Consider the following 22,726-nt stretch of genomic DNA (forward strand, 5'->3'; position numbering starts at 1 on the left):
GCCATCATCTTTGCGACAGTCGTCAATAAGAGTGCTTACTTTGATGCTCTCTTACCCTAAAGACAATTGATCAGGTGTGTTTTTAAGTTTTACTTGTCTTCAAGAACAGTGCTTAGTTTGATGAGAATCAGTCAGGGTTTGTTTGGTTTTTTGTTTTGTTTTTGTGTGTGTGTGTGTGTTGTGTGTGTGTGTGTGTGTTTGTGTGTATCCATGTGTGTGTGTGCGCGCGCGTGCGTGCATGACTGAAACCTGTTTAATGACACATGAAACAAATGATGAGCGCCCAATGGCAGCCGTCAGTGGGCTCTACCCAGGAAGGAGGCCTGTTGTGTAGATAACTCCATGTTTGTAAAGTGCTCATAGCTTGGTCTCTGATTGAGGATAGGCACTATATAAGTATCCATATAATATATTGAAAGTTTCACCTTTGTTCAAGAATTGTGCTTAGTTCGATGAAAATCGATCAGGTGTGTTTACTGAAGATGATGGATCACTTCATTTGACAAATGATAGTCAGTCATGTCCAAGTACGACCATCAGAACAGCAGAGGAGGTAACTGCTGCCCTGATTATCTGGGCTAGAATTTTGATAAGAGTGGAGAGTGTCTTGTCCACGTTACATCCCCACTCTCTGAGCAAAGACAGCTTGAGGACACTCGGCACTGGGATAGTCGCCTGAAGACAACCTTACTCTCAGCAAAGACAGCTTGAGGACGCTCAGCACTGGGATAGTCGCTTGAAGCCAACCTTACTCTCAGCAAAGACAGCTTGAGGACACTCAGCACTGGGATAGTCGCTTGAAGCCAACCTTACTCTCAGCAAAGACAGCTTGAGGACACTCGGCACTGGGATAGTCGCTTGAAGCCAACCTTACTCTCAGCAAAGACAGCTTGAGGACACTCAGCACTGGGATAGTCGCTTGAAGCCAACCTTACTCTCAGCAAAGACAGCTTGAGGACGCTCAGCACTGGGATAGTCGCTTGAAGCCAACCTTACTCTCAGCAAAGACAGCCTGAGGACACTCGGCACTGGGATAGTCGCTTGAAGCCAACCTTACTCTCAGCAAAGACAGCTTGAGGACACTCAGCACTGGGATAGTCGCTTGAAGCCAACCTTACTCTCAGCAAAGACAGCTTGAGGACGCTCAGCACTGGGATAGTCGCTTGAAGCCAACCTTACTCTCAGCAAAGACAGCTTGAGGACGCTCAGCACTGGGATAGTCACCAGAAGCCAACCTTACTCTCAGCAAAGACAGCTTGAGGACACTCAGCACTGGGATAGTCGCTTGAAGCCAACCTTACTCTCAGCAAAGACAGCTTGAGGACACTCAGCACTGGGATAGTTGCTTGAAGCCAACCTTACTCTCAGCAAAGACAGCTTGAGGACACTCAGCACTGGGATAGTCGCTTGAAGCCAACCTTACTCTCAGCAAAGACAGCTTGAGGACGCTCAGCACTGGGATAGTCGCTTGAAGCCAACCTTACTCTCAGCAAAGACAGCTTGAGGACGCTCAGCACTGGGATAGTCGCTTGAAGCCAACCTTACTCTCAGCAAAGACAGCCTGAGGATGCTCAGCACTGGGATAGTCACCAGAAGCCAACCTTACTCTCAGCAAAGACAGCTTGAGGACACTCAGCACTGGGATAGTCGCTTGAAGCCAACCTTACTCTCAGCAAAGACAGCCTGAGGACACTCAACACTGGGATAGTCGCCTGAAGTCAACCTGCCCCCAGGGCTGCAGCTTTAAGGCCAGACACGGTAGTGAAATTTTGATCAGAATCATGATTTTTTTGTAATTTTCATTATTTCGCATAATTTGCTTCTTCAACATCTAATCTTTATATTCCGTTTCACCTGGGTACTATATTCATTTAAATAAAGCTTGAAACAGCATCAACATGTGTGATTTCTTGTGAGTGCAAGCACATCTCTTTCTTTTCCTGTTTTCTCAGTTTTGTGTTTTGTCCTTGTAATACCATTTTTCAAAATGCTAATGCTCAAAAACTTTAAAAGAGAGCATGTTCAAACTTGGTACTTTCTTTCTTTATGTATTCATCTTTATTATAGTGCAGTGGTTTGTATAGTACTAGTAAAAGAATGAATATACACTCATTTGAAAAAAAAATGTCAAGGAATTTATACACATTTCAACAAAAAAATAATAATAAATGTTTTTATTCAAATTCCAAAATACCACTGCACTATAATACAAATAAATCAAATAAAACAAACGGAAATAACATATCTGTAAAGGTACCGAAGTTCTAAGCTTTTAATTCGTTTCCATGGAAACTGACCTTTTTAGACATGTTTAGTCCAATATCTTTGCATACCATGTCACAGAAAGCCATAAACTTCAAGTTTATTTCATATATTTTTGTACTACCGTGTCTGGTCTTAACTCACTCAGTACGGCCAGTCCTCTCTTCTCCTCTACACAGACCCCTCGGATGTCCAGTGGGTGTCTGAATGACCCAACCTTTAGCTTCCGTCATCAGAATTGTGGTATTCTTTGTCAACATTCACCTCTTCAGTATAAGAGTCTTCCGCTTGCAATATTTTGATGATGGTAACTGGGGTGAAACGCTGTTAACGTCGTCTCTTTCGCTGTTCGTATGGAGAGAGTTAAGAGCCAGTGTAAGAAGCTCCTTGTTTGAGAGTCATAGTAGAGAGGGTGTGCAGCCCGATTTCATGGCGCACTTTTCGTCGCTCGCAGTGTGAGAAGTAGGTCATGTGGCGACATGGGCAGCCCACCACCGTAACTGGGCTTTTCTAAGTTTGCACTGCTTTTGTTCAGACAACTTTTCGACAGAGTTGATATAAATGGATCAGTTCCAATTTGTAATGGTAGATGTATGACAAGAAACATGCTGAAAGTAAACATAGAAGATTCAAGCAAATAATGGGTGTGATATAAAACCAAATATACCTTATAAACTTACAAAACTAGTGGCCGAAAATGTTCAAAATCCTTTCGTCAAAACAGCAATTTCCATGACGAAATTTTAGCCATTCAGTGACCTGGAAAAAATAGGGAAATGAAAACGCACATGCACACACCGTTCTCGCTAAAAATAACCAGTCCCAACGAAAATCCAACGAAATTGGGTCTGCACACCGACGGGCGCAATAGCCAAGTGGTTAAAGCGTTGGACTGTCAATCTGAGGGTCCCGGGTTCGAATCACAGTGACGGCGCCTGGTGGGTGAAGGGTGGAGATTTTTTACAATCTCCCAGGTCAACATATGTGCAGACCTGCTAGTGCCTGAACCCCCTTCATGTGTATATGCAAGCAGTAGATCAAATACGCATGTTAAAGATCCTGTAATCCATGTCAGCGTTCGGTGGGTTATGGAAACAAGAACATACCCAGCATGCACACCCCCGAAAACGGAGTATGGCTGCCTACATGGCGGGGTAAAAACGGTCATGCACGTAAAAGCCCACTCATGTGCATACGAGTGAACATGGGAGTTGCAGCCCATGAACACAGAAGAAGAAGGTCTGCACACCCTCCCAAGTATTTCACAAAAGACCAGGCAGTAAGTGAATTCCTATGGCAGTGGAGAAACCATTCATCATACCGCTTTCACTTTGCTGTTTGTCCAGCTGTAAGTTTATGTCAGTCTCTGATACAAGCCAAGCGTTGAAAAGTATGCAATGTATGTGCAGCTTGTCCCTCTTTCTGTAGTGTCCAAATTCCTATCGCAGTGGAGAACCCATTCGTTATATAGCTTTCACTTTGCTTTTGATCCAGCTGTAAAGCTCATGTCAATCCCTGATAAAGCCGAGCGTTGCAACGTGTGTGCAGGTTGTCCCCCTTTCTGTAGTGTCCACCGTCCAGCACAAGATCCGTGTGGTGACGGTCAGCGAACGTCTGAGGGTGACCAATGTCAGCGGCCTGACCCTTGACACCCAGCTTATGGCCGTCCCGCAGACCAGCACCAAGGTCACGACCTCCGACTTCAACATCCTCCCCTCCTCCCTGCCGGGCAGTAACCGGGGGCAACAGGACCAGGACACCACCACCACCCCCCTACTGGACTGGCAGCTGCTTCAGGAGGATCCGGCCGGTCAGGACACGATAGACCTGGTCCTGTACATGACCTTCAGGACGGCCTCGGAGAAGGAGCCCTCTGCGTTGTGGAGCACCCCAGTGCGCATCGCCTGCGGGCCACAGGGCACTCGGAACACGGTGGCGGTTGCCGGGGGCGACGGCGAAGCGGGGTGCGTGTCGCTGTGTGTGACGTGCGCCGTGGAGGGGGCGCTGACGTACGTGGTGGTTGGCCGTGACAACAGCCCTATGTGCCGCATCCACAACCTTTGCCCTTTCCCCATGCAGTACGGCCAGGGACTCCACAACACCAGTCTTAAAGGTAAGGAGGATGGGGGGGCGATCTTCCACAACACCAGTCTTAAAGGGGGGGGGAGGGGAATCTCCACAACACCAGTCTTAAAGGTAAGGGGGGGAATCTCCACAACACCAGTCTTAAAGGTAAGGGGGGGAGGGGGAGCCTCCACAACACCAGTCTTAAAGGTAAGGGGGAGGGGATCCTCCACAACACCAGTCTTAAAGGTAAGGGGGTGGGGAACCTCCACAACACCAGTCTTAAAGGTAAGGGGGGAGAATGAGGAGGAATCTTGTTTTGTCGCACCTTGTTCTGGTTTTATTTAGGATGAGTTTGCGTTTGAGCTGGCTTGTTTTGGTTGATTTCATTTCAGATTCATTATGCTGTGTTTTGATTCTGTTAGAATTTGTTTGGTTGAAGATTTTTTGGCTTGTGGGACAGCAGGCTTTTTTGAGTTTCAGAAGTTGTTTTTTTATTTTTAACAACTCTTCTCTTTTCTCCTGTGTGAGACCAAAATCTGCATTGTGATCATTAAAGCCTTGTAACTGGATTATTGGAAGTTTTTTTTAAAAAAGAAGTAAAAACTGAATGCATATCAGTTGTCATTACTTTCATTTCAGTGGATGAACTGTTGCAGTGTCAGAGAGATTCCACTGCAGCACTTTCATGCAGAAAATTGTCCACCAGTTGCCTGCGTCATTATTATGTAATAACCTGTGAACGTATCCTTTATTTTTTTCATTACCTTCCGCTTCCAGTTGGCTGAGATTGGAGATCATGGTGGGAGATTGGTGGTTTGAAGTGATCCTTCAGGGAAACTAATATAAAGATCGAAAAATAAAGATGACAAGTGCACAGGCAAAATAACAATGAGAGAAAAATAGATTGTGGTAATGGAGGAATAATGACAGTCATGGGAATGGGCATTAATGATGACAGAAGAAGAACAATAAAGGGGAAAAAAAAACCAAAAAAAAAACCAGAAACCAAACACAAAGTTTTGTTTGAGAATTCGTTTTGACTAACATTGTTTTCTGGTGGATAGACGTAAAATTGGAGACTTCTGCTGTTTGGGAGTTTGGATAAAACACACACACACACACACACACACAAAATATCTGTGATTTTGGTGTATTCAACACCTGTCCAGCAGCACTTAAGGTGGTAGTATTAAACGGGGTGTGGTGACAACGACTTGCCGGCAGGTGTGACGGTGCAAGAGGAGACGGAACTGGTTTGCGCAGTGCCCGTCCTGCCCAGCCAACACTGGACGCCCTACACCATGCCCCAGGTCAACGCGACCTTCCCCCAGGTGGACACGGGACCCCCTCCCCGCCTGCACATCAGACCCCTCCTCCTCCCCCCCTCGGGGACGTCAGGGACCCGGGAGGAGGGGGGGCAGGTGGGTGAATGGTCGACAGGCATCGCCCTGCAGCCTGGAGACTCCTTCCTGCACATGTCAGGCCTGGAGCACATCAAGGTTCACGTGGAGGTCATCGCCATGGTGATCCACGTGACCTTCACTGTCCTCTCCAAGGCCGAGGTGTCCGCCCGGGAAGTGCGCAGTCGCATCCAGGGTGGTGGGGGTGGCGGGGAGATGGTGGTGACCAGGGTGGTGGAGGAGGAGGCTGCTGCCACACCAGCACCACCACCACCACCCCACCACCACCACCCCTTCCCCGCCTTGCAGCAGGTGCAGACGGTGTCCGGTGGTGGGGAGGGTGAGGGTGGTGGGAAGGAGGGGAGTGTGGTGGTGGTGTCCGGGGAAGGACTGCTGCCGGCGATGACGGTGGGTGTGCTGCTGGAGGCGGTGGTGGTCTCCCTTCATGACGACGTGTCCCGGCCCGGTTCCCTCAGTCTGCTGATGCAGGTCAGGGGGAGTTTTGTTTGGTTGTGTGTGTGTGTGGGTGGTTGTGTGTGTGTGTGTGGGGGTGGGTGTGTGGGTATGTGTGTGTTTTGTGTGTGGGTATGTGTGTGTGTGTGTGTGTGTGTGGGTATGTGTGTGTGGATGTGTGTGTGTGGGTATGTGTGTGTGGATGTGTGGGTGTGGTGTGTGTGGGTGTGTGTGGGTGTGGGTGTGTGGGTGTGGGTATGTGTGTGTGTGTGGGGGGTATGTGTGTTGTTTTGTGTGTGTGTGTGCGGGGGGGGGGGGGGGGTATGTGTGTGTTTTGTGTGTGTGTGTGTGTGGGTATGTGTGTGTGTGTGGGTATGTGTGTGTGTTTGGGGGGGGGTATGTGTGTGTTTTGTGTGTGTGGGTGTGTGTGTGTGTGTGTGTGTGTGTGTGTGTGTTGTATCTCTCTGTGTGTGTTTTGTGTGTGAGTATGTCTGTGTGGGTGTGTTTTGCGTCTGTGTGTGTGTTTTGTATGTGGGTATGTGTGTGTTTTGTGTCTGTGTGTGTGTGTTTCATGTGTTTTGTGTATGTGTGTGTGTGTTTCATGTGTTTTGTGTCTGTGTGTGTGTGTTTCATGTGTTTTGTGTATGTGTGTGTGTTTTGTGTGGGTGTGTTTCATGTGGGTGTGTTTGTGTGTTTCGTTTGTATGTGTGTGTGTGTGTGTATATAAAGCACCTGGAGCCCTATTTAGAGAATAGACACTGTAAATTTGCATTATGATTATCGTTGTTATTATTTTTGTTATTATTACCATAGTGTTATCATTATATAGTGAGGAAAAGTGTGTATGAACCTTTGGCGTTGTAAGGTTGTTTTTCTATAGTGTTGAAACGTGATAATAAAAACAATGAACATTTTGTGTTGTAAAGCTTTTTTTTAAAGTGTAGAAATGTCATGATGAAAGCTGAGCCTTTTGTGTCATAAAGGGTTTTTGATAGTGTAGAAATGTCACGTGATGATGAAAATTGTGTATGAACTTTTGGTGTTGTAAAGTTGTTGGGTTTTTTTCTATACTGTAGAAACGTGATGATGAAAACTATGAACCTTTTGTGCGGAAAAGCTTTTTTTCAAAGTGTAGAAATGTCATGATGAAAGCTGTGTATGAACCTTTGGTGTTGTGAAGTGTGGTTGTTGTTTGTTTTTTTTTAGTTTTTAAATATATTGAAGAAAACTATGAACATTTGTTGTCGTAAAGGTGTTTTTTTTTAAGTGCAGAAATGTAGTGATGAAAACTATGAATGAACGTTTGAGTTGTAAAGCTTTTTAACAGTGTTAAAATGTAGTGATGAAAACTATGAATGAACCTTTGAGTTGTAAAGCTTTTTAACAGTGTTAAAATGTAGTGATGAAAACTATGAATGAACCTTTGAGTTGTAAAGCTTTTTAACAGTGTTAAAATGTAGTGATGAAAACTATGAATGAACCTTTGAGTTGTAAAGCTTTTTAACAGTGTTAAAATGTAGTGATGAAAACTATGAATGAACGTTTGAGTTGTAAAGCTTTTTAACAGTGTTAAAATGTAGTGATGAAAACTGTGCCATGACTGCTGCAGGTGGAGGCGCAGTCCCTGCTGTTGGCGTGCTACCCGGTGGGCGGCTCCTGCAGCAGTCTTTGCGTGGCGCTGTGTGCCGCCTCCCTCCAGGTCGACAACGTCCTGGCACACCGAGGCCTCTACGACTTCCCCACCATCCTCCAGCCCCAGGCCACGCCCACCGACCTTGACCTCCGCCTGGCCCTCCAGCAGGACGTGACGGAGGTCCACGCCATGATGCGAGCCACCAGCGTCCTACACCTGCAGTTCGTCGTCAGCAAGGATCGCCTGGCCCCTGTGCGGTGGTTCCTGGACTCCGTGGAGGTTGGGGTCAAACCCCTCAGCGTGTTCTTTGAGGACTCGTTCTTCTTCCGCCTGTATGAGGAGTGCCTGTGTCTGCTACCGCACCCGCTTGGGGAGGGAGGAGGGGGGCGTGGGCGCGGCGGCAGGGGCGGGGAGCGGTGTGTGCCGCGAGACGTGTGGGAGAAGGTCTGCCTCCACCAGCAGCCGCTGCAGGTGCGTCACCTGTGCGTGCATCCCATCAGCCTCCTGCTGAGTGTGCATGCCTCGGTGCGTCTGTTCCTGGCCACGGACCACGCACCCCTCAACCTGGGGCGGTTCGAGCGGCGCCACCTGTTCACCGGCACACAGCAGCTGGCCTACACCTTCGCCTTGCACTACATCACCGCCGCCATCTTCAGGGCAGGTGATGAGAGTTCTCTCCTCCTGTCTTGTGGGTCATGAGAGTTCTTTCTTCCTGTCTTATAATCATGCATTATTATGACATAGTTTTTTTCCCCCTGTCTTAAGGTCTTGAATCACATCACTGCCGCCATCTTCAGGGCAGGTGATGAGGGTTCTCTCCTCCTGTCTTGTGAGTCATGAGGGTTCTCTCCTCCTGTCTTGCGGGTCATGAAAGTTCTCTCCTCTTTCTTGTGGGTCGTGAGAGTTCTCTCCTCCTGTCTTGTGGGTCATGAAAGTTCTCTCCTCCTGTCTTGTGAGTCGTCAGGTGAAGGAATGAATGATATGGATACTTATACAGCGCCCATCCTCGGCTGGACACCAAACTCTAAGCACTTTAAAAACGCTAGGTCTTTCGCACAGCAGGCCGCCTACCTGGGTAGAGCCAAGTGATGGCTGCCACAGGTTGCTCATCATTTGTTTTTCATTTCCTGTGTCATTCAGTCAGGTTTAAGTCATTCATGCATACACATTCAAACATATAACATTTTACGTGTATGACCGTTTTGTTTATTTACCCTGCCATGTAGGCTGTCATATTCGGTTTTCGGGGGTGTGCATGCTGGGTGTGTTCTTGTTTCCATAACCCACAGAACGCTGACATGGATTACCGGATCTTTAACGTGCGTATTTGCTCTTCCGCGTGCGTATACACATGAATGGGGCCAGGCACTAGCAGGTCTGCACATCTGTTGACCGGGAAGATCGGAAAAATCTCCATCCATACCCATCGGGCACCGTGACCTAGATAGGAACTCGGGGATCCTCAGGTTTAAAGTCCATTCTCTCCTCCTGTCTTATGTACATGCATTATATCACAGTTCTTTCCCCTGTCTTATGGTCATGTAATCTTATCACATAATTCTTTCCCCCTGTCTTATGGTCATGAATTATTTTCACATAGTTCTTTCCCCCTTTTTATGGTCATGAATTATATCACACAGTTATTGCCCCCTGTCTTATGGTCATGAATTATATCACAGTTATTTCCCCTGTCTTATGATCATGCATTGTTTTCACATAGTTCTTTCCCCCTGTCTTATGGTCATGAATTATATTACAGAGTTATTTCCCCTGTCTTATGGTCATGAATTATATCACAGTTATTTCCCCTGTCTAACAGTCATGCATTATGTCAGTTATTTCCCCTGTCTCATTGTCATGCATTATGTAAGTTATTTCCCCTGTCTCATAGTCATGCATTATATCAGTTATTTCCCCTATCTTATAGTCATACATGACATCACCATCACCATCTACAGAGCGGGTGAGAGTTCTTTCCCCTGTCATTTGGTCATGTATTACAGCACTGCCGCCATCTACAGAGCTTGCTTGTTTCCTGTTTCATGGCAAAGGAAAAAAAACCGTGTGCAGTATATGTGTGATGCCAGACATGGAGGTGTTTTGCTTCCTGTTTTTCTGACAAAAATCAGTGGTTTATCCGATGGGCACAATAGCCGAGTGGTTAAAGCGTTGGACTGTCAATCTGAGGGTCCCAGGTTCGAATCACGGTGACGGCGCCTGGTGGGTAAAGGGTGGAGATTTTTACGATCTCCCAGGTCAACATATGTGCAGACCTGCTAGTGCCTGAACCCCCTTCGTGTGTATATGCAAGCAGAAGATCAAATACGCACGTTAAAGATCCTGTAATCCATGTCAGCGTTCGGTGGGTTATGGAAACAAGAACATACCCAGCATGCACACCCCCGAAAACGGAGTATGGCTGCCTACATGGCAGGGTAAAAACGGTCATACACGTAGAAGCCCACTCGTGTGCATACGAGTGAACGCAGAAGAAGAAGAAGAAGAAGAAGTGGTTTATCCACTGCAGTGAGAAGTCATTTACAGCTTAAGTCTTTTGTGAAGGACTACGACTCTCAAACTGGGATGCAAATTTGCACTGGCTTTTAGTGCTGCATCTTTGGGTGCCAGTTGACCTATGGGGAAACATCCCAACACTGACTGTTCAAAAGCCCTCTTGGTTAAGAGAGAGTGGGGATGTAACTTGGGAGAGACACTGTCCACTAAATTGAAATTCTAGCCCAGATAGTCCAGAGAGCAATTGCCTCCTCTGTTGTTCTGATGAGGTTCAGTTTTCTCAAGGAGGCGTCACTGGAAAGATAAAAGAGAAAAAAACATTAAAGCTAAAATTTTACAATACGATTGTAGCAGAGTACAAAACTGAAACCTATCTTTTAAATATATCAGATACAAAACACAGACAAGCTTTAACAAAACTCAGAATAAGCGCGCATGACCTTAAGATTGAGAAAGGTAGATATTTAAATATCCCATAAGAAGACAGATTGTGCAACAAGTGTAACACCCAGGAAGATGAAATCCATCTTCTTGATCATTGTATTAAATATAAAACCTTAAGGCAACAATTTTTAAAAGATATTCAAAATTCAAATAACACAGGAAATATTCTGAGTCAGGTGATGCTAGATGATGAATATGTACAAACAAGATCAGGAAAATTTGTTTATGAATTCTGCTGCACATTACTGCATTAACTGATTGATTAATTGTGTGTTTTTCATTCATTTATTCATTTACCATTGCACTTATGTCTTATAAACCTTAAGGTTTCATGACAATAAAATCTATTCTATTCTATTCTATTCATCTATATACGCTACACCACATCTTCTAGGCACATGCCTGACAGCAGCATAACCCAACGCGCTTAGTCAGGCCTTGAGTGCATGCTCATATATTTGTGTACTTGTCAGAGTGGATTTCTTCTACAGAATTTTGCCAGATGACAACACTCTCCTCTCGTTGCCATGGTTTCTTTTTCAGTGCACACTGCACTCGGGGCTTCTGTTTATCATTTCTTCCGAATGACTAGACGCTCAGTTTTGATTTTCCAGTCAAACTTGGGAGAAAGGGCAAGAGTGGGATTCGAACCCACACCTTCACAGACTCTCTATATCGGCAGCTGAGCGTCTTAACCATTCTGCCCCCTTCCTCCTCATGTCTGATTTTCTGATGGCCATCATCGGACATGACTGACCGTCGCACAGTGACAAAAGCCAGCTGTGTGCAGTGCAGTGTGTGTGTGTGATGCCAGGAATGGTGGTGGGCTCCATGGACATCCTAGGCAGCCCCACAGGCCTGGTGCGCAGCGTCAGTGCCGGACTGACTGACCTGCTTCGTCTGCCGTACCACGGGCTGACCCGCAGTCCTGCCGCCTTCGTCACCGGCCTCTTCGGGGGCGTGTCGTCCCTCATGTGTAACCTCACTGCTGGTCAGTTGTTGTGTTGCCTGCCTGTTTGTTGTCGCTAGGGGTGATGATGTCATTTGTATACCTGTTTGTTTGTTGTCACTAGGGATGATGACATCATGTTTGCCAGCCTGTTTGTTGTCACTAGGGGTGATAACATCATGTTTGCCTGCCTGTTTGTTGTCACTAGGGGTGATGACATCATGTTTGCCTGCCTGTTTGTTGTCACTAGGGGTGATGACGGTGTTTGTTTGCCTACTGTTTGTGTCACTAGGGGTAATGATGTCATTTGTTTGCTTGTCTGTATTGCTAGGGGTTTATGACGTGTTTGCCTGCTTGTTTGTGTCACTAGGGGTGATGACATCATGTTTGCCTGCCTGTTTGTGTCATTAGGGGTGATGACATCATGTTTGCCTGCCTGTTTGTGTCATTAGGGGTGATGACATCATGTTTGCCTGCCTGTTTGTTGTCACTAGGGGTGATGACATCATGTTTGCCTGCCTGTTTGTGTCACTACGGGTGATGACATCATGCTTCCCTGCCTGTTTGTGTCACTAGGGGTAATGATGTCATTTGTTTGCTTGTCTGTATTGCTAGGGGTTTATGACATGTTTGCCTGCTTGTTTGTTGTCGCTAGGGGTGATGACATCATGTTTGCCTGCCTGTTTGTTGTCACTAGGGATGATGACATCATGTTTGCCTGCCTGTTTGTTGTTACTAGGGGTGATGACATCATGTTTGCCTGCCTGTTTGTTGTCACTAGGGGTGATGACGGTGTTTGTTTGCCTACTGTTTGTGTCACTAGGGGTAATGATGTCATTTGTTTGCTTGTCTGTATTGCTAGGGGTTTATGACGTGTTTGCCTGCTTGTTTGTGTCACTAGGGGTGATGACATCATGTTTGCCTGCCTGTTTGTGTCACTAGGGGGGATGACATCATGCTTGCCTGCCTGTTTGTGTCACTAGGGATGATGACATCATGTTTGCCTGCCTGTTTGTTGTCACTAGGGGTAATGATGTCATTTGTATGCTTGTCTGTATTGCTAGGGGTTTATGACGTGTTTGCTTGCTTGTTTGTTGTCACTAGGGGTGATGACATCATGTTTGCCTGCCTGTTTGTTGTCACTTGGGGTGATGACATCATGTTTGCCTGCCTTTTTGTTTAACTAGGCATGATGACATCATGCTTCCCTGCCTGTTTATTGTCACTAGGGGTGATATCATGTTTGCCTGCCTGTTTGTTGTCACTAGGGGTGATGACATCATGTTTGCCTGCCTGTTTGTGTCACTAGGGGTGATGACATCATGTCTGCCTGCCTGTTTGTGTCACTAGGGGTGATGACATCATGCTTGCCTGCCTGTTTGTGTCACTAGGGGTGATGATGATGTTTGTTTGCCTACCCATTTGTGTCACTACGGGTAATGATGTCATTTGTTTGCTTGTCTGTATTGCTAGGTGTTTATGACGTGTTTGCCTGCTTGTTTGTTGTCACTAGGGGTGATGACATCATGTTTGCCTGCCTGTTTGTGTCACTAGGGGTGATGACATCATGTTTGCCTGCCTGTTTGTATCAATAGGAATGATGACATCATGCTTCCCTGCCTGTTTGTTGTCACTAGGGGTAATGATGTCATTTGTTTGCTTGTCTGTATTGCTAGGGGTTTATGATGTGTTTGCCTGCTTGTTTGTTGTCGCTAGGGGTGATGACGTCATGTTTGCCTGCCTGTTTGTATCACTAGGGGTGATGACATCATTTGATTGCCTGTTTGTGTCACTAAGGGTAATTATGTCATGTTTGCCTGCTTATTTTTGTCACTAAGGGTGATGACGTTTGTTTGCCTACCTGTTTGTGTCGCTAGCGATGATGATATCATTTGTTTGCCTGTCTGTATTGCTGAGGGTGATGACGTGTTTGCCATTCGCTAGGCACGATAATGTCATGTTTGCCTGCCTGTCTGTCGTGTCGCTAGGCATAATGAAATCATGTTTGCCTGCCTGTCTGTCGTGTCGCTAGGTCTGTCGTGTCGCTAGGCATAATGAAATCATGTTTGCCTGCCTGTCTGTCGTGTCGCTAGGTCTGTCGTGTCGCTAGGCATAATGAAATCATGTTTGCCTGCCTGTCTGTCGTGTCGCTAGGTCTGTCGTGTCGCTAGGCATAATGAAATTATGTTTGCCTGCCTGTCTGTCGTGTCGCTAGGCATAATGAAATCATGTTTGCCTGCCTGCCCGTCTGTTGTGTCGCTAGGCATAATGAAATCATGTTTGCCTGCCTGTCTGTCGTGTCGCTAGGTCTGTCGTGTCGCTAGGCATAATGAAATCATGTTTGCCTGCCTGTCTGTCGTGTCGCTAGGCATAATGAAATCATGTTTGCCTGTCTGTCTGTTCTGTAGCTAGGCATAATGAAATCATGTTTGCCTGCCTGTCTGTCATGTCGCTAGGTCTGTCGTGTCGCTAGGCATAATGAAATCATGTTTGCCTGCCTGCCTGTCTGTTGTGTCGCTAGGCATAATGAAATCATGTTTGCCTGCCTGTCTGTCATATCGCTAGGTCTGTCGTATTGCTAGGCATAATGAAATTATGTTTGCCTGCCTGTCTGTCGTGTCGCTAGGCATAATGAAATCATGTTTGCCTGCCTGTCTGTCGTGTCGTGAGGCATAATGAAATCATGTTTGCCTGCCTGTCTGTCGTGTCGCTAGGCATAATGAAATCATGTTTGCCTGCCTGTCTGTCGTGTCGCTAGGCATAATGAAATCATGTTTGCCTGCCTGTCTGTCGTGTCGCTAGGCATAATGAAATCATGTTTGCCTGCCTGTCTGTCGTGTCGTGAGGCATAATGAAATCATGTTTGCCTGCCTGTCTGTCGTGTCGTGAGGCATAATGAAATCATGTTTGCCTGCCTGTCTGTCATGTCACAAGGGGAGGTGATGACGTCATGTTCACCTGCCTATTTACTGTGTCGCCAGGCGTGATGACGTCGGTGACCAACTTCGCCTCCAGCGTGTCGCGCAACATGGACCGCCTGTCCCTGGACTCGAACCATCTGGAGCGGCAGGAGGAGACGCGTCGTCAGCGACCCTCGGGGCTGTCCTCCGGCCTGCAGCAGGGCCTCACCGGCTTCGGCCTGAGTCTGCTGGGTGAGGGTGATCTTCTTCTTCTAAGATAAGATAAGATAAGATAAGAATAACTTTATTATCTCCACCTGGAGAAATTTGGTCAGGTGCATTATCACAACATAGACAAGTAAACAACATGGGGACCATAACTGTAAAAGCCAACAACAGCCCCAACAAATATTACGAAGATACAAATGTAAAAAATATCACATACATCGTTTCATACATACATCCACACACTGCAGGTAATAACTAGTATTCTTAATGTAAAAACAGAAAGAATTAAGAAACATTATTTGAATATAATTATAAACATAGCCTACTATACTGCACATTGATTATAATAGACAGATAAGATAAGAATAAAGATGAATTGCGGGAAAACCACAACCAGATAATCAGCACACACCCGCACCGCACCCCCCCACCCCACCCCACACACGCAGATAACTTGATCAAACAAGAGTAATAAACATATGTTCTCAAATAAAAGCATTTCACATATTCGCTTTTAAAAACATTGCAATTGATTATTACATCGTAATTATTAAACAGAAATATATTTAGAATATATATCTTCTGCGTTCACTCGTATGCACACGAGTGGGCTTTTACGTGTATGACCGTTTTTACCCCGCCATGTAGGCAGCCATACTCCGTTTTCGGGGGTATCCATGCTGGGTATGTTCTTGTTTCCATAACCCACCGAATGCTGACATGGATTACAGGATCTTTAACGTGCGTATTTGATCTTCTGCTTGCATATACACACGAAGGGGGTTCAGGCACTAGCAGGTCTGCACATATGTTGACCTGGGAGATCATAAAAATCTCCACCCTTTACCCACCAGGTGCCGTCACCATGATTCGAACCCAGGACCCTCAGATTGAAAATCCAACGCTTTAACCACTCGGCTATTGCGCCCGTCGGTGAGGGTGATGATGTTGTTCATGATCATGGTGATAGTGACGGTGATAGTCATAGTGATAGCTACTGATTGTGTGATGACAGCAGTGGTAATGGTAGAAGTGAAGAAGGAGAATTGATGAGAGGTTTGATATTGATAGCGATAATGATAATAACGATCATGATAACGATGTATGATAATGATCATTATAACAGCAACAATAATAATGATGATGATTATGAGAATGATAATAATTATGATAATTATAATAATGATGATGATGAGAATAATAATAATGAAAATGATAATATTGATAATGATAATAATATTAATAATACTAATGATGATGATGATAATGATAATAATTATGATAATAATGATGATGTTATGATATTTATAATGATATCAATAATAAGGAGAACAACAACAGCAGTGAATCACTCAGCTTGCTTGGTAAGAATGATATTAATAATCAGAGTGATAGTTATAATGATAATGATAATTATCAGTCTGATTATTGTTATAATTGTGTTCATAGTGCAGTGTCATGCCTGGTGGACCAAGTCTTACGGTCTGTTTTGTTTATGTGTTCATCTTTCATGTGTTTTCTGCATAAAGACATGTTGAAACCAACATTCCCATACCTGTGTGTACATGTTTGATATGTTTTTGTGTATGAAGACACAGTCTGTGTTTTTGTGCGTCTTCATGTTTTTCTGCATAAAGACATGTTGAACCAACATTCCATACTGTGTGTACATGTTTGATGTTTTGTGTATGAAGACACATCTTGCTGTTATGTGTTTGTCTTTCATGGTTTGTGCATAAAGACATGTTGAAACCAACATTCCCATACCTGTGTGTACATGTTTGATATGTTTTTGTGTATGAAGACACAGTCTGTGCTGTTTATGTGTTCGTCTTTCATGTGTTTTCTGCATAAAGACATGTTGAAACCAACATTCCCTTACCTGTGTGTACATGTTTGATATGTTTTTGTGTATGAAGACACAGTCTGTGCTGTTTATGTGTTCGTCTTTCATGTGTTTTCTGTATAAAGACATGTTGAAACCAACATTCCCATACCTGTGTGTATACGTTTGATATGGTTTGTTTTTTTTAAGGACCTGTTAGCACACTTATTACTGCTAGTTAGCTCCCTTGACTTTCCCCACAGACGACCAGTTTATATTTGTAAGAAAAAAACACACCAAATAACAAATGTTAGAATTTATGAACTGAAGACTTCCAAACTGATCAGTAACATAACGAGTTCATTGGGGACAAAATATAAAACTTCCTCCCCTTTTACACTATCATACTGTGTGACGAGGAAAGTGTCCATATTTTTTGTTTGAAATTTGCGCACACTGATGACTTGTAAACGAATCCAGAAAAGCACAAAGAGTTTGAAACAGATTAAATTCAGAACATTATACAGCCACGATAGGGCCCTGTTCATCTAATTCTGTTGTCTGCCTTGGGACTGAGACGAAACTAGGCCAGACGCCATTGTCAACACGCACTGTTCACATGAACCAGTAACCGCAAAAATAACTCTCCTGTTCGCGAGCACAGCAACACACACTGCATTTATTGGTGGTATTGGAGAGTGGAAAGGTCAGTTAAGATATTCTTAGCACAGAACGTCATTATGGAAATTAGGTGCCACTCCAAAAATTCAAAAGTATCTAAGGCCCCTTCTTCTTCTTCTTCTTCTGCGTTCACTCATATGCACACGAGTGGGCTTTTACATGTATGACCGTTTTTACCCCGCCATGTAGGCAGCCATACTCCGTTTTCGGGGGTGTGCGTGCTGGGTATGTTCTTGTTTCCATAACCCACCGAACGCTGACATGGATTACAGGATCTTTAACGTGCGTATTTGGTCTTCTGCTTGCATATACACACGAAGGGGGTTCAGGCACTAGCAGGTCTGCACATATGTTGACCTGAGAGATCGTAAGAATCTCCACCCTTTACCCACCAGGAGCTGTCATGATGATTCGAACCCGGGACCCTCAGATTGACAGTCCAACGCTTTAACCACTCGGCTATTGCACCCGTCGAAACAGTTATAAACAGTAGGGCCTTGATCAGGGCCCTCCATCCGTAGTGAGTTAACTCACTCAGTACGGCCAGTCCTCTCTTCTCCTCTACACAGACCCCTCGGATGTCCAGTGGGTGTCTCAATGACCCAACCTTTAGCTTCCGTTGTCAGAATTGTGGTATTCTTTGTCAACATTCACCTCTTCAGTATAAGAGCCTTCCACTTGCAATATTTTGATGATGGTAATTGGGGTGAAACGCTGTTAACGTCGTCTCTTTCGCCGTTCGTATGGAGAGAGCTAACCTTTTTTCTGTATAAAGACTTGTGTAACCCATTCAACCATGGGGAGTTTACAGCCTCGGCAGGTCCCCTGCCATACTGATGCAGAAAAAAGGAAGAAAATATGGTGAAACTGACACATTGGGGCACACCTAGAAGTAACATAGGGCACACCTGGAAGTAACATAGTTCTTTTTCCTTGCAATTTAGCATATGTAACAACATGCACACACCATTTTAATGAAGCGAATAATTTTGACGGCAGGGCAATGCTTGCATGCAGGGCAGAATGGGTTAATGAAAGGAATTTTGATGGCAGGGCAGTGCTCGCTTGCAGGACAGAATGAGTTAATGAAACAAATTCCGACGGCAAGGCAGTGCTCACGTGCAGGGCTGAATGAGTTAATGAAAGGAATTTTGACAGCAGGGCGACGCTTGCGTGCAGGGCAGAATGAGTTAAAGCATCCTTTCTCCCTGTCCCCAGGGGCAGTGGCAGGGCTGGTGGACCAACCGCTACAGTCTGTGTTGGCGCAGCAGTCGGAGGAAAAGGTGACGTCAGCCACCCGACGAGCCGGCAGCATCATGGCGGGTGTGGGCAAAGGACTGGTGGGCGTCATCACCAAACCCATAGGGGGTGCTGCAGAACTGCTGTCGCAGACTGGGCAAGGTGGGACTTCAGCATGTGACTGTTTTGTGGGTTGTTGATGTTGTTGGGTTTTTTTCGGGGGGTGGGATAGGGGTGTTGGGGGGGGGGATGGTGGTTGGTTGTTGTTTTTTGTTTGTTTGTTTTATGATGTTGTTCATAATACAGAGAACATACAGAAAAGAAAACAACAACAACACATGCACACACACACAGGCGTGCGCACACGCACACACACAAACACAAGCACACACATGCACTGTGCGTGTGCGCGCACGCGCGCGCACACACACACACGCACACACACAGTCAAACCATGGTTCATTCTGTTGTAATCCTCATACAGATCTTTCATGCACAGTCAGACCACAGATCAGTCAGACCAGAAATCCCTCATACCAGAGCTCATTGGATTGTGATCCCAGTGCCAGTGGTCCACATGGGTCGATTAATATCCAGCTGCCATCAGGCCATATGGAAGGAGACCCTGCACTGCTGTTTTTTGTACAAACTTATCACTTGATGAAGATCTGGTTGCTTGTATTTTGATAGCCTTATTTTGTGATATAGCTATATAGATAAAGAGATGGGGGGGGGGGGAAGATGTCTTACACTGACTGCATTTTATGTCAGCACTGTCATTTTTGTTCTTTGTGATGTCAAACGTTCATTATCCTACATTACACTGTCTGCATTTTATGCCAAGACTCTTTCTGCTGTTCTTTGTGAAGTCAATTGTTCATTTTCTTACATAACACTAACTGCTTTTTATGTTAGAACTCTCAGTTTCTTCTTTGTAATGTCAAATGTCCATTTTCTTACATTACACTGTGCATTTTATGCCAGGACCATTGTTTTTGTTCTTTGTAATGTCAAACGTTCATTTTTGTTACATTACACTGACTGTATTTGATGTCAGAACTGTGTTTCTTCTTTGTAATGTCAAAGGTTCATTTTCTCACAGAACTTTTTTTATGTCAGAACTCTGTTTCTCTCTGTAACGTCAAACGTGCATTTTCTCACATAACACTTACAGTGAAAAGACGTTAAACTAAAGAACGAACGAACATAACACTGACTGCATTTTATGTCAGAACTCTCACTTTCTTCTTTGCAGTGTCAAACATACATTTTCTCACATTTCACTGCCAGCATTTTATGTCAGAACTCTCATTATTGTTCATTGTAACGTCAAACGTTCATTTTCTGACAGGATTTCTTCAAGGATCAGGACTGAGGAAACAAGTGACGCCCAGGCACTCCATCGCAGAAATCCAGAGAGGTGATCTGCCGACAGCTTGGCTGAAGTATCCAATGTCAGTAGCTCAGGGTCCTCTCTTTTTTCTTTCTTTTCTTTCTTTCATTTCATTGAAGTCTTCATGTAAGAGTGATGGCCTAGAGGTAACGCGTCCACCTAGGAAGCGAGAGAATCTGAGCGCACTGGTTCAAATCACAACTAGACCTTGAGTGGTGGTCTGGACGTTAGTCATTCGGATGAGACGATAAACGGAGGTCCCGTGTGCAGCATACACTTAGCGCATGTAAAAGAACCCACAGCAACAAAAGGGTTTCTGTAGATAAATCCACTTCAATAGGAAAAACAAATAAAACTGCTCTCAGGAAAAAAAATACAAAAAAAAAGGGTGGCGCTGTAGTGTAGCGACGCGCTCTCCCTGGGGAGAGCAGCCCGAATTTCACACAGAGAAATCTGTTGTGATAAAAAGAAATACAAATACATATCTTTCACATCAGTATTGATAAATCACATTTCTTTCTGAACATAACATCCATACACATTACATATCTTACTGAACGTAACATCTGTATACATGTTTTAAACGTAACATCCATATACATCACATATCTTTCTGAACAAAACATTAGTATACATCACGTATCTTTTTCTGTACACATCACATATCTTTCAGAACGTAACATTTGTATCCATCACGCATCTTTCTCTGTACACATCACATTATCTTTCAGAACACGATTATTTGTGTACATCATGCATCTTAATCTGAACATAACCATTCATACACATCACACGTTTTTACTTTCGTATCCCTGCTGCCCCTGACGTGATGCGACGTGGACGTGGCGACAACAAACAGGAAGATGCTAGGGGAGAGCACTCTACTGCTGGCAGTACGGGCCCTGCAGCAACAACACCACCACCACCTTCACGACACAGGAGGAAGAGGGGGAGGAGGAGGAGGAGGGGCGGAGACGATGACGACGATGGTGGTTGGAAGGGCAACAGCAGCAGGAGCAGCAGGAGCAGGAGGAGGAGGAGTGGGGGAGGGGATGACGGGGGTGGTGCTGCTGCTGACGGGGGAGATGGTGGTGGTGGTGGGGGAGGAGGAGGACGGGCAGCAGCAGGCCCTGGCCCTGTCCCAGCTCCGCTGCCTCCGCCCCGCGCCCGCCGTCCTCGTCCTCACCCCCCTCACCCACCCCCGCTTCCACAACACACCCACCGCCCAGGTGAGGCCAGGTGTGGGTAGTGGGGGTGTGGTGAGACACTAGGTGTAGGAAGTGGGGGTGGTGGTGTGGTGAGACACTAGGTGTGGTGGTGGTGTGGTGAGACACTAGGTGTGGGTGGTGGGGGTGGTGGTGTGGTGAGACACTAGGTGTGGGGGGTGGGGGTGGTGGTGTGGTGAGACACTAGGTGTGGGAGTGGTGGTGGTGGTGGTGTGGTGAGACACAAGGTGTGGGAGTGGTGGTGGTGGTGGTGTGGTGAGACACTAGGTGTGGTGGTGGTGTGGTGAGACACTAGGTGTGGGGGGTGGTGGTGGTGGTGTGGTGAGACACTAGGTGTGGGAAGTGGTGGTGGTGGTGGTGTGGTGAGACACTAGGTGTGGGGAGTGGGGGTGGTGGTGGTGTGGTGAGACACTAGGTGTGGGGAGTGGGGTGGTGGTGGTGTGGTGAGACACTAGGTGTGGGGGGGGGGGGTGGTGGTGTGGTGAGACACTAGGTGTGGGTGGTGGTGGTGGTGGTGTGGTGAGACACTAGGTGTGGGGAGTGGGGGTGGTGGTGGTGTGGTGAGACACTAGGTGTGGGGAGGGGGGGTGGTGGTGTGGTGAGACACTAGGTGTGGGGGGGGGGGGTGGTGGTGTGGTGAGACACTAGGTGTGGGGTGGTGGTGGTGGTGTGGTGAGACACTAGGTGTGGGGGGGGGGGGTGGTGGTGTGGTGAGACACTAGGTGTGGGGTGGTGGTGGTGGTGGTGTGGTGAGACACTAGGTGTGGGGAGTGGGGGTGGTGGTGGTGTGGTGAGACACTAGGTGTGGGGAGTGGGGGTGGTGGTGGTGTGGTGACAGACTAGGTGTGGTGAGACATTAGACATGGGGAATGGGGGTGTGTGGATGAGGGGTGGTGGTGTGGTGAGACACTGGACATGGGGAATGGGGGTGGGTGGTGGGGAGGAGGAAAAAGAGTTGGGTGTTGGTCGGTTTTGTGTCAGGAGCTTTGAGTGTATAGGAGTAGGGTGTGAGTGTAGGTGGGTGTGAATCACGGATGTATGTGTGATGTCAGGGATTTTTTTTAGTGTGTTTGTGTGTGTGTGTGTGTGTGTGAGAGAGAGAGAGAGAGAGAGAGAGAGAGAGTGTAAGAGGGAGAAAGAAAGTTTCTGTGTGAATGACAGATGTATGCTTGATGTGTGGGATCTTTTGTGTGTTGTGTGTTGTATGTGTGTGTGTGTTGTATATGTCTGTGTGTCTGTGAATGCATGTGTGCACATGCTTGTGTGTGTGTGTGTGTCCTTTCATGCATCCACAAATGCAACCAAGCACACATGCACACACACAGAGCACGAACCCGTTTTCTTCGTGAGTCACAATACACGCCACAGGTCACATGTAAATCTATGACATCACTGAAAAAATGAAAACACAGCTTTTATTTGAAGTGACGTCTTCTTTTGCCTCTCTTTCGTTTTGTGCATTTTTTCATTCTGTGTGAAGTAGTGGTTTGTTTCCTCACGTTGTGCATTTTC

At 46.0% G+C, this 22,726-nt stretch overlaps 1 protein-coding gene across 1 annotated transcript in view; it reads left to right on the top strand.

Moving 5' to 3' along the window:
- Positions 1 to 22,726, top strand: part of LOC143291266 (intermembrane lipid transfer protein VPS13B-like) — a 101,822-nt gene that overhangs the window by 76,642 nt on the left and 2,454 nt on the right. The window contains exons 38-45 of the mRNA XM_076601094.1: positions 3,811 to 4,375; positions 5,554 to 6,218; positions 7,792 to 8,476; positions 11,588 to 11,764; positions 14,704 to 14,874; positions 18,575 to 18,757; positions 19,947 to 20,049; positions 20,848 to 21,217. Coding sequence (XP_076457209.1) covers positions 3,811 to 4,375; positions 5,554 to 6,218; positions 7,792 to 8,476; positions 11,588 to 11,764; positions 14,704 to 14,874; positions 18,575 to 18,757; positions 19,947 to 20,049; positions 20,848 to 21,217 — 2,919 coding nt within the window. The remainder of the gene's footprint in view (positions 1 to 3,810; positions 4,376 to 5,553; positions 6,219 to 7,791; positions 8,477 to 11,587; positions 11,765 to 14,703; positions 14,875 to 18,574; positions 18,758 to 19,946; positions 20,050 to 20,847; positions 21,218 to 22,726) is intronic.

This window comes from Babylonia areolata, chromosome 16 (assembly GCF_041734735.1).
Source record: "Babylonia areolata isolate BAREFJ2019XMU chromosome 16, ASM4173473v1, whole genome shotgun sequence".
Taxonomy (NCBI): domain Eukaryota; kingdom Metazoa; phylum Mollusca; class Gastropoda; order Neogastropoda; family Buccinidae; genus Babylonia; species Babylonia areolata.